Source organism: Neltuma alba, unplaced genomic scaffold, assembly GCF_004799145.2.
Source record: "Neltuma alba isolate B1F8T4 unplaced genomic scaffold, ASM479914v2 tig00005026_pilon, whole genome shotgun sequence".
NCBI classification, from domain to species: Eukaryota; Viridiplantae; Streptophyta; class Magnoliopsida; order Fabales; family Fabaceae; genus Neltuma; species Neltuma alba.
Window position 1 is genome coordinate 1 of NW_021633949.1, and position 16733 is coordinate 16733.

The window sequence follows — 16733 nt, forward strand, 5'->3', positions numbered from 1 at the left end:
TTGATCTACCCTATTCTCCTGCACTTCCGTCTTCTTTATCTTATTCTTTCTCTTTTTCTTACCGGTTGGATTTCCAGAACATGGAATCCAGCCCATGCTTCTTCTTATTTTCTCCCTAGCAATGCCGGACACAACAGTAAACTAGAAGATTCAAAATGGCCGAAGAATCAGTAACTCCAGTTCACAGCAGGAACCATCGCAGACCCGAACCCGACACTGAACTCACAGTGCTCGGGCAGCTACAATTGGGAAAGAGACAACACAACACAGTGATCGCAGAATCTGAATCGCCTAATTGCTTCTCATATCTCACAGCTTTCCATTTCCCTCGAGAAATTTCGTCATTAGCGTCCCTTCGGTCGGAGAAACCCCATCGGTTTGTGAAGCACGACGCCTCACTGCCACAGGATCACCACGGAGGACAGCTTGAGACTGAAACATCTATAAACGATGTCGCTTGAGGACCAATCTCTAATAGAATATTTGCTTTTAGGATTAAAGTTAAAACCTGTCATAAAATGTCATGCTAGCCACTCCTATGTGCCCCCCCTCCCACATTCTTCTATCCGAATCTGTACATTCAGATGCTTTTATGCCGCTTTTGGAATTTTCATGTTATATTATATATTTCTCAAAAAATCACTAAAAAATTCTTATTATAAAATTTATTATTTAAAGAGAGAATTATAATGAGGTTCCAAATAAGGAAAACAATTGAAAAAAACAAATCTGTCATTCTCACTATAAGACTTGTTATTATAAACTGTTGGGTTGTTATTGAAACTTTTTAGTAATTTTTTTTTTATGGGATTTGATTGTAATTCTTCTTATTTAAAGGTGTTAGAACTCGCGTTGAGTAGATACAATTTCTTTCGTGATGCAAAATAAATCTTTAACAGTAAGTAAATGTCTTCTATTTTTCATACAAGTAATGGAGAATTTATTCGTTGAGAATAAATTGCATCCAGATTTCAAAATAACTTCAAGTAGTTTTTGAACATTAAATATCAAGGAAACCGGATGATCAGAGATTTGGCCGCCCGCAAAGTTCAAAACTTTTTAGCATGTAACTGGTGAAGTACTAACAGCTGTAGATCTTAATGACACTGCCATCATTATCACAAGGTGGGTCTCACAGTTAGTCCAATGCCGACTTCTTCTTTTTTTTTTCCTTCTTCTTTATTTGCCTGCTTTGGTTTCTTTATCCTTTAAGTCAATAAAAGTGGCTTTAGAAGAAACAAGCGATCATGATAACGTGGAAGAATTATTCCAATGATCAAACAAGTGTGTTCCTGGTCTCGTTTAAAATTAAACTTTGAGATCAATTTGACGTCAAAATTTAGATAAACTCAATTTTTTTAAATCATGTTGATGTGAATCGCTAGGACCATATGAGAAAGGATTAGTACGAATTGAGATGTAATTTGACATGAGAATAATGACGATACAGTCGTTGTTTTCATTAACATTGAAAGAAATTAATCAGTGACTCCGCCAAAGGGTGTATATACTCCTCCGGTCCTTATTATAAGACCTAATTTGACTTTTTATTTGGTCCTAATTATAAGACTCAATCATTTGTCTCTTATATTTATGCATTTTTTTCCAAGATAATCTTTCTAATAATGATAGTTTTAGCCAATATACTTAATTAGCAAGGATATTTTAGGAATGACAACACTTATTTATTATAAAATTAATTTAATTTACTTCCTTAATCTCCTCAAATAAGTCAATTGGGTCTTATAATTAGGACCGGAGGAGTACTACCTCTAGTCTTTAATATAAAATCCTGTTTAATTTTTATTTTGATCTTAAATATAAGATTTTAATCCACTCTATTTCTCATATTTATATTTTTTTTCCAAAGTAGCCCTTCTAATAATAAGAGTTCTAGTCAATATATTTGATTAATAAGGGTATTTTAGGAAAGACAACACCTATTTAGAACAAATAACTAACTCAATTTACTTTTTTAATATCTTCAAATTAGTCAACCGGCTCTTATAATTAAGACCGGAAATAGTGTTAGACAAAGAGAATATAGTTAAATCCTCCTTTCTTAGTTGACGTTCATCTTTTTCAAATTTTCTTTGAATGATATGTGAGAATTACATATCTTTTCTTTTCAGACTTTGACGCGAATTTTGAATGATGCATTTTTTCAATAAACTTTGTCTCAACCAGTTGTTATTATAAGGCTCCTTTTTCATTATCTTAGGATTTCATCTATCTATTTCTTAATTATATTTTATTTTGATATCTCTTAATTAACTAAGCACCCTCCTAACCCAACAAGACGCCATCTTTCAATTGATGAACTTCATTAAGAATAATTTTATTTTAAAATGTTAACTAATCTTAGCCAGACTCTTTATCAATATATGTGAAGTTATTAATATATCCTTAAAATTAGAATGGGGAAGAGTATATTCATACTAAATTAACGTGACAAGAGACGATATGTATAAACAATTATCGAAATCTTGTGGCGGATCTGTGTGTGTCTCTCTCTCTTTTCGGCCTACAATGTTAAAGGTTTTAACTTTTAAATGAAACGGGCAGGAAAAGAAATTGAGCAGCACAAGTTTGTTTGTGGTAACATATATGTTTGTGTAATATCTAGAATTATGGAATTTATCGTTATTGATTAGAGTTCTTGCATGTCTGGGATTAAACCAAAAAAATAATTAATACTACCTCCGGTCCTAATTATAAGAGCCAGTTGACTAATTTGAAGAGATTAAGGAAGTAAGTTGAGTTAGTTATTTATCCTAAATAGGTGTTGTCTTTCCTAAAATATCCTTACTAATCAAGTGTATTGACTATAACTCTTATTATTAGAATGACTATTTTGAAAAGAAATGTATAAATATAAGAGACAAAATGGATTGGAGTCTTATATTTAGAACCAAAATAAAAGTCAAATAAGGTCTTATATTAAAAACCGAAGGTAGTATATCATACACGCCATTTTTCACCTTCCACATATTTTCTTTATTAATGATTAAAAAATAAAAAGAAGGGCATGTCATGCGTCTGTGTAAGGAAATACACAATCTAACTCCATCAGATTAAACAAGCGTCCATTTTGTGGATTACAACACCGATTATTTCTTACTAACGAGGACTTGTTGGAATCGAGGGAGAAGCAAACGCAGGGGAAGGAGTACCAGTGAGACTCCACGATGCAAAAATATCAACAAGTTTGCAGCAAGTAGGGCCGCTGAATCGAATTGAATCATGCTTGGTGGTCAAGGCATCTCATGGTTGTGCTTTCCCTCGTACTTGGTCCTAACTGCTCCTGGCTCATCTATTGCTCTTTCATCATGTTTTCGCACCTTACACTTCATGTTAGTACAGCTATAGTAACTTCTACAACACAATTTCAATTTTTCAGCCATTTTTCAAAGGAGCTGTAATATCTTCTGAGCCAGAAAACATGTCAAGGGGTGTCTTGAAGTCTCGGGCACGCTAACTTCGCATCACATAAAGGCCATGCTGAGAAGATTGAAACTCTATCAAATATCAAACCTGGGATATGGATTGCCCTTCACAGCCTTCTGCCCATATTGTTTCCAGCGGAACCCATCCCCTACTATTTCTGAATCTGCATAATTTGGCACCACTCCTCCAGGCCCTTCACCTTCCTCTGAAACTGCTATTTCATAGGATTTGCTACTCTCGTTTTTCCTGAAGCAACAGCAATTAAATATAGACTACAGTAAAATACATATATACGGGAAAATGAATCATGTCGCTTGATATGTTTTTATCAGACACAAAACATATGAGAGGTACCTTCTTTTGCTTCTAGGCTCTTCCTCCGCCTCAAACTCCTTTCTTCCTCCTTCCTCGCAATACCCAGTTTGAGCGCACGAATTCTCAAGGCCTCCTCCCCCACCATCTAACAGAGGAGTTTTTCCTTCTTTCCTCTCTCCATTGTCACTGCTCCATAAATTGTTGTTGTGTCACTGTCTTGACTCATTTCGTCGCCCGCCGCTCCTGATAATAAAGCCGAGTTTCGCTTAGGAGGCTGAGGCTTTGAATGATTGTGTGAACCATTATATACTATTTCTGCAATCTGACCATCAAGTGATCTTTCAACCTTCTTCTTAGCGGCACAATTAGGATATGTGCATTTGTAGTAACTCCTCGGGTACTCGGTTCCTTTAACCTGCTTCTGCCCATATTTCTCCACTTGAATCCATCATAAGAAGGTCGGCCGCCATGGTTATCGAATGTTAAAGCCTTTGTGTCTTCCTCCACCTTACAGGGTTCAGTTGCTTGGGGGGTATCAACTTTTGGGTGTAAATAGTCTCTGAACTTTCTTGCAGTGGAGGCTGATGATGACCGGTACTGCAATTTCTCTTTTCCAATAGAAACAAGGACATAACATCAATTTTCGAAATGATATCCACATAGGAAAAGGGAGTTATTCAATTATTTACAGTACTGACCATATTTGCCAAGAGAGAAGCAGTGGTCTTTGATACAACTTTTGCCATTGGCTTGTAAATCTTGCCAGATTTTGCACTCTGAAATTAAGAGGAAAATACAGAGAGATATTGGAAGTGAAGAAGCCCTTAAAAGTATAGATTGTCATGTCATTATAAAGTGGAAGTTCACCTGAGACGAATCAAAACCAGCAGGAGGAAGGGGGTGATATGGGGATAGCCTGGACCTCACAGTTTTGGGTCTGATGGCTGAATCTGAGGTTTGATAAGAGTGAACAGAGGAAAAAGAGACATTAATGGCACCTGCAAGCGGTTTTGAGACAGGTCTAAAGGTGGAGCAAGTAGGCCTTGAAGCAACAGGTTTTGCAATTACTGCTCTTTCTGCTTCCTCAGCTTCCATCTTCAATCGCTATGTCATTGCGGAGTTGTGATTCCTTCATGTAGGAAGGAGAAGCAAAATCATCGTCTTCAGAATATGAAAGACAGCAAATAAGAGAATGTTATTAGGCGTCCCACTCGTACTATTCTTGCCAAGTTTCGATAGTAGAAGTGCACTAAATATAATGTAGGTGATTATCTTTGCTCAAAAAAAAAAAATAATGTAGGTGATTATAATATTTGAAGATATGACATGAAGGGATCAGGATAAAGCCATCCTTTTCATATGAGCGAGCTAAAATGGGGTATGAGAACCGTAAAGAAATGAATATATCCGCTAGCAATTTTCTTTTCTCAAGCGTGTTGGATCAAAAACAAATAAAAAACCAACTTCGCCGTCCGTGGGGATCGAACCCACGACCACGTGGTTAAAAGCCACGCGCTCTACCACTGAGCTAGGACGGCCAGACAAGTATGCTGGTAAAACAATTTGCACAGCAGCTTATGGTGAAACAATTTTAAAAAGTAACGCCATCCGTGGGGATCGAACCCACGACCACGTGGTTAAAAGCCACGCGCTCTACCACTGAGCTAGAACGGCCCCATAGTGCCCGCGCGCACATATTATATTCTAAAGAACACTGATTCAATCACCTCTAACTTCAGGATAATGTTAAATTTGAATTCTAGCCAGAATTAAATTTAAATGAAATTGTAAGTAAAATTTTAATTTTAACCAAAAGAAAGTAAGACAAGATCTTCTTGAAAGTAATGATTAAAAATGATCACATTATTAGTTGTAAAAAATTACCTTAATATTATTGTAGGCAGTTTACCATTTTTTTAAATGGATTAATTTAGTTAAACCCTTGAATTTGGTTGATCTTCATGTATTTTTACCATTGAAATATAATTTTATCTAAACTTAAGTGTACAAATTCAAATACATATAAGTTTATAGTTTGTATTTTTCTTGCCAACATCTAAATTAAGTACTGTTTAGGGTTTAGTACTTTTCGGATAAGATATGAATAACACAATAATCACAAAATATGATTCTTTAATTGAACTCGATGTATGCTGATGTTGCCTCACCCTAATAACAGTAGGTATTTGGAAAATTTAGTGTTAGTACCTCTTGCTTCTTATCACCAAAACACAATATTCAAAGGATGTTTGATTAAAGCTATAATGATGTCCTCTAAATGCATCCAACCCCTGTGCAGTGGTATGTTTTGTTCCCCTTGTTTTGTTATTTAATTAATGATGTTCTCTAGAGCAGTTAATTACCATGTAGACATGAATTGCAATGTCCAAATACCTGTTCGTGTCTTTGCTGAAATGAAATTGAATTATGCTATTTGGCTCTGCGTCCGTTTTGGACGTGACATGGCAGAAATTTGTCAGTGTGAAAATGACTGCCTGAGATGGAGGCTAAATGCCAAGCATTGACATTAGGGTTTGAGGGTTAGTTGAGATTTGGAATGGTAGCTGAAAATTGAGGTTGCAACGGTACAAGAAGGTTGCTGTTGCTTACCATGTAGCAGTACCGTCCATCACCAAACAACTACATTACATTATGATTATGACGAGTAGTTATGTCATGTGAGCCACCGCACTTCCCAATGGAAATGGATTCATTTCTGAACGATCCCTTTCAATAAAGGGAGTTATCATGCAGCTACTGAGAGTAAATGGTGGCGGTTTCCAGTTCAGTCCAAGCAACACCTAAAGCAGTCCCTGCCCGTGATAAAATGGGGAAAAAAGCAACGAGACTTGCATTAGGATAATAGACATGCAAGATTTGACCCCTATTTTGAAAGGGAAACTAATATATTACTATGCTTGCTTTGTTTAATCTGGTTTGAAGATGCTTTGACATGGGCTTCGTCATCATGAAGACGCTTTGAAAGTGCGCAATACCGGGAGTCAGCGTTGTAGCTTAAAATGGGTGATAATGACATACTGTATTACTAACTCAAATCCTTAATATAAAAGTTAGTTTGACTTTCAATTTAGTTCTAGATATAAAACTCATTTTATATATGATTAGTAAGGGTATTTTGGGAAAGACAATACATATTTAATATAAATAATTAACTTAAACTTTTTTAATCTACTCAAATTAGTCAAACTAACACTTATATTAAAGACAGGAGGCAGCAGCAGCAGTAGCAATAGTAGTAGGAGCAGCAGTAGTAATAGTAGTAACTTTCTTAATCTACTTAAATTAATCAAGCTAACACTTATATTAAAGACAGGAGGTGCGGTAGCAGCAGCAGCAATAGTAGTAATAGTAATAATAATACTATTACTATATTATTATTATTATTCATTTGCATGTGACTGAACTATGTCAAGGATTCGATCCCAATTTTAGATTTTGCATGCTATTGTTTCTCTTATAGAGGGACTAGAATTTTCATCCCATTAGCTTCCATCTCTTTTCAAATGACGTACGAGGCCAAATTCGTGATTGGGATGCTTGATAATGACAAATGCGGAAAAAAGGGGAAAACGTAAAACTGAACATATTCGTTTTCACCACCATTCGCATATTCTGTGGTGCAGACGACACATGAATGGGAACCCATTATTCACTTTTTCTCCCCATGCTCATCCTCACGGCATTTCTCAGGAAAGCCTTCGCCAATTCAGGGCACAGTTCACCCCCCAACGTCAGGAAATGTTACGTTAGCTTTGGAAGAATTTGATTTAAGATTGCACACAGTCGCCTTCGTCATTTCAAAAATATCGAGGCGTTTACGCTTAGTCTAATTGTAAAATTACTGTTCACTAGGATCCAAAATTTTCAATCATAAACGCCCTTCGTTGAGTTATACAGGGTACACCTGAATTAACAGACTTCAACTGGGTCCATGGAAATTGTTCCTAACATGAATTTTTTTTCCCAACTGAGAGGTTGAAGCAGGCAGTGTAAGAAGAGAGAGAAAGAGCAACAGATGAATGGGAGAATGGAGATAGGCATTTGATTGTTCCAGCATAATATCAAACAAGGACTAGCAAATGTGCAGCAGCCAAATGAGTTTTCCGAGCGTCCAAATATCATAACAACAACGTCTGTTAAATTAATGACACCATAAATTGATTTGAAGTAGCCGAATGAACAAGCTGGAACAGCTGGAGTCCATTTTACATTGACACAATACAGACGCAGACACCAACAATTCTCACATTCCACGTGAAGATTCCTACACTCATGATCATGCCATTTGCGCAAGTGCTCTGAATCAGCTGTCAGTTGGCTCTTCTGCCTCACTTGTACTTTTGTAGGAGGCCTGTCGAACAAATTGTCCACGAAAGCGAGGCCGCTGTTCCGCTAATTTCTTTCTACTTTGATATCGAACCTAAAATGCAAATCGGATCAAGAAAGGAACAAGTAATCAAATGAGCGTGGCATGATAAATACTTTCGTAACAGGAGTAGATTGGCTCCAATTCAAATGGGTAGCCCATATAAATCTACTTCTAGTAGAAATAGTATCCCCTCGATAAAGCCTTACCTCAAGCCTGACTGATTTTAGAACTCTAACTGACCAAATCTCTAGGATTTTTTTTTTTGGGAGGGGGGGGGGCTATGCCAATATTTGTAATTACAGGGTAGCCAACGTGAAAACTAAAAGCTGATCTTAATCAACAACAGTCCCTAACAGAATCCCCGACCGATTATATTAATGCATTCATGCTACAATTACCATATCTATTGGCTTCCAAGCTCCTTCAACTTGGTTGAGACCTTCACTAGCATTTGTGTGTATCGAATTGGTGGGGGTTAGGGTAATATGGGAACCTAAATACCACATTGAGTAGCATGAGATGCTTAATAGGCATTTATGTGGATAGATTTTCCCACACCCATAGCTAACTTTTGGAGGTGGTTTCCTGCCCCACTTGAGTATCCCCTTAATTCATATTAACGCTAGTGGTTGATGGTTTCAAAAAGACTGCCTATGGAAAGTCCTAGCTGGTGGAGTCTTTTAACTGACAAGAAGTCAAGCGAAGTTTTACTGCAGATTGCAACCACTGGAACATCAGCTCTCAAAGCCGATTGATGGAGAATTCAGAAGCATACAATGCCTAAATTCCCACATCAAGTAGTATGAAATTCTTAATGGGATATTTAAGTAGGTTGATTTCCCTGCCTTAGTAGCTAGCTACTGAGGGAAGGTCCCCATCTCACTTTGAGTGCCCATCACAAATACACAATGATAATGATCGTGGATAGAGTCACAATATCTACCCAAAGAAAAAGGAACTATAAATCCTCCAGTAGCATCATAGCAGTGCTATCTTTTTTTTTTCACTGACTGACAGCTTTGACAGATAAAAATTCAGGGAGCAACTTTTGAGGGCCAAACATTAGAGAGAACGTGCAACAAAAATACAGAAAATGCATGAGACGAGAATAATGAGAGTAAGGTGAGAGTGACACCATATTACCAGGATAGGTAACAAGCATTTGATGATATCTAGGTCAGTTACCTTTTTCCGGAAGCACCTCTCTTTTCTCTTCTGCCGAAATTTAGTCAAGGCTGCTTCTCTTTGCGAAGTCTTCTTCTGATCCATCCTGTTAGCACTTCCACCTCCACTCCCACTTCCACTCCCACTAGCATCACCATCTCGACTATTCCCAGCAATTCCATTGTTATTCTCTATGTTTATCCCTCCAGCATTGACTGCAGTACTGCTCCCATTTTGTCCATTGCTTCCATTGTTGCTGCCTGAGACACTTCTATTGATACTATAATTTCCAACATTACCTTCAACCATTTCGACTACATTTGATGACCCGCAGTGGGGTGCTGTGCCAGTAAGTTTCTTTGATGATGCATCATCATGGTCCGGAGGTAGTTGATGCTGCATGTTGTTCACGATGCAGCTATGGTTCTTGTATATCCCATGGAAGTCCTGCGTTGAAGAGTCCTTGTGTACACCTCCTCTAGGTGGTTCTAGCATAGTTGAGGCTGTCGTATCTCCATTATTATGTACTGCAACTTGTTGTGACGTACACATCAAGTTGTTTCTTATAGGCTGGAAGGCAGAAGATTGGTACAAACATTTACTTGGAGATGCCACTGTTGTCTTGCTCATAACAGCAGATTTAGTGAAAGCGTTATCAGTTGTGGATCCCATGTCAATGTTATTGCTGGCACCATTCGAGTTCTGGTTAGGGGGGTTTCCGCTAGAATGGGATTGAATGTCACGTGATGAATCTTTCTTTGTAACTTCTAAGCTATTGTTATGCGGAGAATTGCTTCCAGCACAACCACCAGGAGATTTCTTAGCATTAGAAGCCGCATTATACCTATAGCAGAAGACTTGTTCAAATATACTTGCATTAATCTTTAAATTAACTCCGACTAATAACCAAAAAAAAACAAGAAATAAAGCCATCATACCTTGAAAAGGCCGAAAGGTCTGAACGTCTTAAAACATTACGCTCATCCTGAATTGTAATCCCAGCATCTTTAACTCCTCTAAGTCTCTTTAAACTGAGCTCAAGAGATGGTAATTCTTCATTATCATTGATAGCTTTGCTTTCAGTATCTGAGGACTTGGCTCTTCTATTTGAGGCTCCGAATTCTCCACCATGAATCCGCAAATCATAACTGGTAACAGCATCAGACTGACATGGACCTTTGCATCTTAACTTGCTAGAAGGATCTTCACAGTGAAGTTCCAGCTGTCCCCTATTAAGCTGCTCATTGAATTTAGAGGAGCCTGTATCAAGTCGGTTGCTATGTTTTTTGCCCAAATTGTTGGCTAAGACCTCATTTCTATAGTCAAGAATCAAGCCCAGATCCCTACTCGAGTCCACTTTCAGATCTATGAATAGCACCGGAAAAGAACAAAACACAACAAAACAATTGGAAAAAGATGTGTGAAAAAACTTTCAGACACAACTGTACGCATGCAAATGCACAAATCTCTACATAAATGCATAAACAAATGGCAAGTGGTCATTATACAGACAGTAAATTTAGAAACAAAAAAATAGTTAAGGGACAAAACATGATATCAACAACATAGAAGCCCAAAATCCAGTTAAATAACTGTAAATTTGATGTCAATTAACAAGCTTAGTGAAATTGAAAATTAATTATATTTCAGTTTTCCCATAATTTGGCTGAAACTTTTTAAGTGCAAGAGCAAACGTCAGTAAATTGAGGCAGGAGCAAAGCATTCCTCGGTAGGCATTTTAATAGATTAAGGCATGAACCAAGAAAACAAACTAGCACATTTGAAATACAGTTTTGGTGTTCAGTTATCTGTTGAAGAATTTTACTCAAAGCTAGGGCAACCTAACGAGGTTCCTTGGGGAGAAAATCAAAGCAGAGGACCATAATGAAGACAAGGAAGGGAATTTCCCCAAAAGTAAATGTAAAGGTAAAACTTGGCTGGAGAATATTCTAGCATTCAACTTCCACCAAACATATCTTATTATCATAACATCATTGCAAAACAAAAATCACCAATCAGCACGCTAAAATTACCATAACATCACTGAGCCACATGGCTCTTTTCTGGAAAGAAGGAAGAAGGAAGAGTTAATGCAGCAATAAGAACATTTCACTCTTACCAAGCTGATCCTTCTGATCTGGACACTCCTTTATGGCTACAGAAAACATCTTGTTTCCACTAATTTTGGCATTTGACAGAACAACTTGAGCACAGGTGCTATCAGGGCACTCAGTTATATGATCCCATTGGGATGGTTTGGGACTGTCAACTTCTATAGCTTGTTTAGTCCATGAGCTCTGTAAAAAGAAAATAAATGATGAGATTTGCACTTACATTTTTCCTAGCAAAGTATCTACCAGAATGGATCTACAGGGTGGGGTTCGTTTGAAGTAAAAGACGTAGATACAAACATAATCGATGATAATAATAATTAATCATATGAAAAATTTTAAAGCCCTAACGTTAGAATATAAGACAGGAGGTCAAATTAATTATTCAGCCATTCAAATCACAGAAGTACCCATTCCTACTCTTGCAAGCAAACTGTTGCAAATTCATTCAGAAGGAAAGAAAAAGTGGAGGCTAAATTACGAATGGACTGCAGTCTATGGATTTACCATTTGTCTACCTCTGGCTTCTGACTAACATATTCATGAAACTTATGAAGCTCAAGATGTGATCTTCACCTTATATCACACATCACGGTTTACCATTTAATCTCTTAAACTGAGTTTTAGACCATGCTTTTCAGTCTTTTTGAGCTCAGGGGAATAATAAAGACATAAAAAAGTCAACACCATAATAGTTTTTAGAACACGGGGTGACAAAGTAAGCTCCAAGCCATAGGTGGATCATATGTAATTTAACCACAGTAAAGGAAATTATAAACAATACAATGACAAAGCTCGTAAACAAATGTAGTTATATGACACTAAAACATATGAGCTTATACAACACTTCCTGTGTTGTCTATCTTGGGTTTTTTTGGGGGATTTGCTTTAGTTGGCTTACTCACGAGTTTTCACAGTGGTCTTATTTAGTGGTGTGGTGGTTCAAAACTGATAATATTAAGGACTGATTACAGCCTAGGGAGAACGCCGCAATAGATTATATACTCTCTCCTTGATCCTTGCATATCTAATTAAATGTTACACACAAATGGAGACCAGTAAACTACATTGTAATGACTCATTCTATATAGATAAACTTTTAAACCCAAGCAACTAACTTGTTCAATTGAAAGAAAAGAAAGACGTCCATGAAACTCAAGTTAAATCTTAAGGCCTATTCAATGAACGAAGAAACAGTCATACCTGAGTACCACTACCATTGTCACTTCCATCCCCGTTATTAAGACCCACACTACCATTGTCTTCTTCATCGTTGCTGCCACTGTTGTTATCAGACTTCTCAACACTCTTTGATTTAATGGATTTCTGAGTTTGTGTGCCACTTTCACTTCCACTACCACTTGACTGTTTGGGGGGGGGGGGTCAACAAACAATTCAGATTTGTTATGAACAGTAGGAAAGCCTGTACTATATCAAAACATAAAAAGGTAAATATAGAACAGAAACTTATTTATGGGAAAAAAATAAATTTGGTGGTTCAAGATGGGCAAAAAAATTGAATCTTCATAGCTCCATTGAATAAGCAACAGAAATGACCAGTAAATTTTTACAATTTTAAATGCATAAATTGTACTCAGCAGCATTTAAGATAGGAAGTATGAGATCAAAAAGAAAATGAAGTTCACTCACACTATGACATCTTCTCCACACATGCTGCCATAGGTTTTTAAGCTCATTCTTCCGAATAGGTTTCACTAGAAAGTCAACGGCACCCTTTGACAAACACTTAAAGACTAAACCCATAGAGTCATGAGATGACATCACTGCAGACCAACGTCATTAGAAGCCATAGAAAAGTATAGCTTTTTCAAACAGCTTGTCATGAGAAACAAAGTTACCAAAATTGAAACATTTAAAACAAAATGGACACTCCGAAAACTTACTAATTACTGGAATGTTTTTCCGCGTTTTATGGCCCATAATTTTGGACAGAAGGCCAATGCCTGATAAGCAAGGCATAGCTACCTCAGTCAAGACAAGATCTATTTGACTGGTTAGATCTTCCAAGATCTTCCATGCTTGCAATCCGTTTGCTGCTTCAATAACTAGAAAATACAAAATTAACAATGATCATTCGCATGTCACGCAGTATCAGAGTTCTCATGTAACTATGCACATACTTATTATGGATAAGTTCCCACAAGCAATTTTTGGTCCCAAAAAAAACAAAAAAAAAAACAAGCAATTAGTTTGATGCTATACACAAAACTAATGCTGACACAGTTGAATCTCTTTCAACAATAACCCCCAAAAAAAAAAAATTACTCTTTGGCCGCAAATAAAAATGGCATAGTTCTTCTGTTCATTATATTTTTCAATCATAACTTCTAAAGTTTTACCTGTTCGTAATTACTGGAACCCATGGATATAATTAAGCAGCTAGCCCCAGCAATTATTGAATTACGTAGAAACTTCCATACTTGAATCATATGTGTCCCAAAGAAAGACAGGATACTTATCAATCACCCTTTTCTTGAGGGAAGACCAACAATGAAAATGAGACCAGGAAACAAGCAAACCAAACAAATCGTCATATTCTAAAAGTTAAGCCATATATCCTAGAGTGACAAACTAACATAAGAAAGTCCCCCAGGAGGAGCCCCAACAAAATTCTCCACCTGCCAAAAAGCAACCTTTCCACTGTGGAGGCATCAAATTTTCTAACTTATTACACAAGAATTAGAATTCTTAATCCTACTGCTCTTCCAACCCCTGTTCCAGTTAAGAAGCCCTGAAAATAATACATGCAACCATTTATTACTATAATAAATTCCTCTTCCTCACAAGCGTAGCTAGCCATTATGAGTTGAATATCCATGCTTAACAATGCACTTAACCTCTTTAGGAATTCATAGACCTTGCTGAAGATCGCTCTTCAGAGGACATACTCACTCTCGGGATTTTTCTCTTTTCCTACACATATTTGGCTCTAGCTCAATTCAGCCAGAGCACTATCTTCCGGATCAACAAACCAACCCAGCTTGCAGCAAGAGTAAAAATGAATTTATCAAGCATAAATCACTGGTTGAATAAGATGTCCTTTTTCCTGTCTGATTCAAAAGGATTTCTCGGCAAAGTCAGACGAGTTGTTGCACATGGGAAATATGCCTAACTATTCAGAAAACAAATAAACACACCAATACAGGTCTAAGAGGAAAACATGATGAAAAGAACATGTGATCAAGCCTAATGTAATTAGTAACTATACATCTTTATTATCTAGCCCCACCAGAAAATGAAAGACTGTTTCAATTTTGAACTTACACCACCAAACATCCATTTATAATTTAGAAGGGAAAAAAATCCACATGCCTGAAATAAGAAAACATGTTACAAAGGTAATGAATGAAAATTGCATCAAGTCTCAAAGCCTACTCAAATATGTAAAACATTTAATAACCGTCAAATAATAACAAACCTTCATAACTACAATTGCGAAGCAGTGCCGCAACAACATGACGAGTAGAGTCATCAATCTCCACAAGCAAGACCTTGAGTGATCTGAGATGTAGGAACCTCTCCCAAATTGCCCCTTGAGGTTGCTGTTGTGGCATATGCTGAACGGCTGGAGCTTCCACAATTCCATCTTGTCCCACTTTAACTTCTTCAGCTGTTCCATTACTTTTTAACTCATCATCCTCATGGAAATTATGTCCGTCACCAGCAGCTCCCTCTTTGGTGGTTTTTTTACCATCTTGCAGACGCTGAGCCAATTCTTGAAATTCTTTATCATCACCAGCAATGCTCATGAGGACGTCCCTTGTCATTCAGATGACAGAACACTGATATTTAGGAATGGTTATAACCTGCCCCCACACACAGGAAACATCACACGATACATTTTTCAGAACCCCAAGCTTGACAATATAACTCAGCCCAGTGCAGGTATAAATCACTGGATATGCGGTCCAAAAAAAACACAGACCTACACAAGCAATAATTTCATAAGTTCTGCTTTATTTTTCACAATGAACTCCAAGAAATATCCTCAGACAACAATGCTCTCAACAAAACCCTTCAGGCTTCCCTCACCATGCATGAGCAGAGAATAGAATTATTAAACCACCTAAGAACATATTTCTTTGTCGGCTGAGATACAAAGATCCCTTGATCACGTTCTCCACTTCAGAATCAAATGAATGTGATTATATACATACCCCAAAACCAACAAAAAAACAGCGAGGAAGTAAAGAAAAAGGTTGAGAGACAAATATAAAGCTGAAGTATAGATCTTGAGTCGATACTAACTCTGAACTCCTTCTTGCTGTAATTTACTGAAGTATCGGAGTCAACATCCGAAAGAACAGGATAGCATCTTCCAAACCCTAAGTAGGCCGAAGAACACTTGAGGTTGCAAATTCCCCAATCGATTACACACGTGATTGACTTCTACTGAAAATATAAATCCATTATGCATACAAGGGAGATTCACAACAGCAAACCCAGAAGAAGTCTTCCATATCCAAAGAGGATATTGTAGTATGCATCACTTCTTATGCTAAATCGTTGGCACTTCAAAATATGGGAACTTAAAAAGGAATCATATATCTATTACAAAGACCCCAAAAAAGAAAAGGCAGAAAATAAGCGCGGATTACCACCTCAGAAGCTTCATTAATCTCCATTTCCAAGCTCGATCCAGAAGAAAATCATTATAAACCAGGAGAATTACATGATAATGATTTTTACGATTAAACAATATCCATCAAATTAAATTTTGACCCAGAAAATATCTTTATAAAAAAAATCTTCAAGTTAATGTTGCGAGTAAAGAGAGATTGACCGATCTCTGAACCGCGGTAAGGAAGAAGATAATGCGATGGGCGTCTAGTGAAGAAGATATTGGGCTCGTCCAAGGTTGCTGGCGTGGACGAAATGGAGGTGTGGAGCGGTCAAGAAGTGCCATGTAGGAGTGAGATATTTCCAGGTTGTAATATATTTGGTGACGTGGTCATAGTGATGTGGACAAAATCTAAAGCCGGGAGCTCCAAGGCGGTCACCGCATCTTTGGAGATCTGGATCGGAACACGTGGCGCCATATGGGCTCGAAATTAAGCTCAGCGCTCAATGACAATGATGGCCCTAGTGATGAAATGACCGAATTGTCCGCACTTTGATTTTATTAATGTTTTCCATGAAAAATATCTTAGGCGCAAGATTCAGTGTTGCGCGGTACAGCAACCACTGCAAATCACGATTATACTATCCATTCATTCGTCTCGCATCACTCAGAGCCACAATTATGCATTGAAAATTCAAAAATTCAAAAATTTTCAAAAATAATA

The 16733-nt window shown here is 37.3% G+C and overlaps 1 protein-coding gene, 2 non-coding genes and 1 pseudogene across 10 annotated transcripts; all 4 read right to left on the reverse strand.

The window, feature by feature from the left end:
- Positions 1-3044: 3044 nt before the first annotated feature.
- LOC114746494 (WRKY transcription factor 44-like) lies at positions 3045-4998 on the reverse strand (annotated as a pseudogene).
- Positions 4999-5228: 230 nt separating this feature from the next.
- Positions 5229-5300, reverse strand: TRNAK-UUU (transfer RNA lysine (anticodon UUU)). The gene has a single exon. It is a non-coding gene; the product is annotated as a tRNA-Lys (tRNA).
- A 64-nt stretch (positions 5301-5364) lies between these two features.
- TRNAK-UUU (transfer RNA lysine (anticodon UUU)) lies at positions 5365-5436 on the reverse strand. The gene has a single exon. It is a non-coding gene; the product is annotated as a tRNA-Lys (tRNA).
- Positions 5437-7796: 2360 nt separating this feature from the next.
- Positions 7797-16240, reverse strand: LOC114746492 (two-component response regulator-like APRR7). Of its 8 annotated transcripts, none has more exons than XM_028934710.1 (10): positions 16047-16240; positions 15697-15840; positions 14867-15254; positions 13332-13493; positions 13078-13211; positions 12631-12792; positions 11436-11613; positions 10255-10681; positions 9338-10160; positions 7797-8203 (listed from the first exon to the last, which is right to left on the reverse strand). In XM_028934710.1, exons 3-10 carry the CDS (start codon positions 15213-15215, stop codon positions 8087-8089), a joined length of 2352 nt encoding a protein of 783 aa, XP_028790543.1. In that variant the 5' UTR covers positions 15216-15254; positions 15697-15840; positions 16047-16240; the 3' UTR covers positions 7797-8086. The 8 variants fall into 8 exon arrangements, with proteins under 8 accessions (XP_028790543.1, XP_028790542.1, XP_028790541.1 ...); XM_028934709.1 differs by having other exon boundaries at positions 15374-15840; positions 16050-16234; XM_028934708.1 differs by having other exon boundaries at positions 15374-15840; positions 16047-16234.
- Between the last annotated feature and the right edge of the window lie 493 nt (positions 16241-16733).

Coding starts and splice junctions, on each gene's coding strand:
- LOC114746492 (XM_028934710.1), bottom strand. CDS start 15,215: ATGACAAGGGACGTCCTCATGAGCATTGCTGGTGATGATAAAGAATTT. Junction 11,614..12,630: donor ACAATGGTAGTGGTACTCAG/GTATGACTGTTT, acceptor TTCTTTTTACAG/AGCTCATGGACTAAACAAGC. Junction 10,161..10,254: donor GACCTTTCGGCCTTTTCAAG/GTATGATGGCTT, acceptor CTTCTGCTATAG/GTATAATGCGGCTTCTAATG.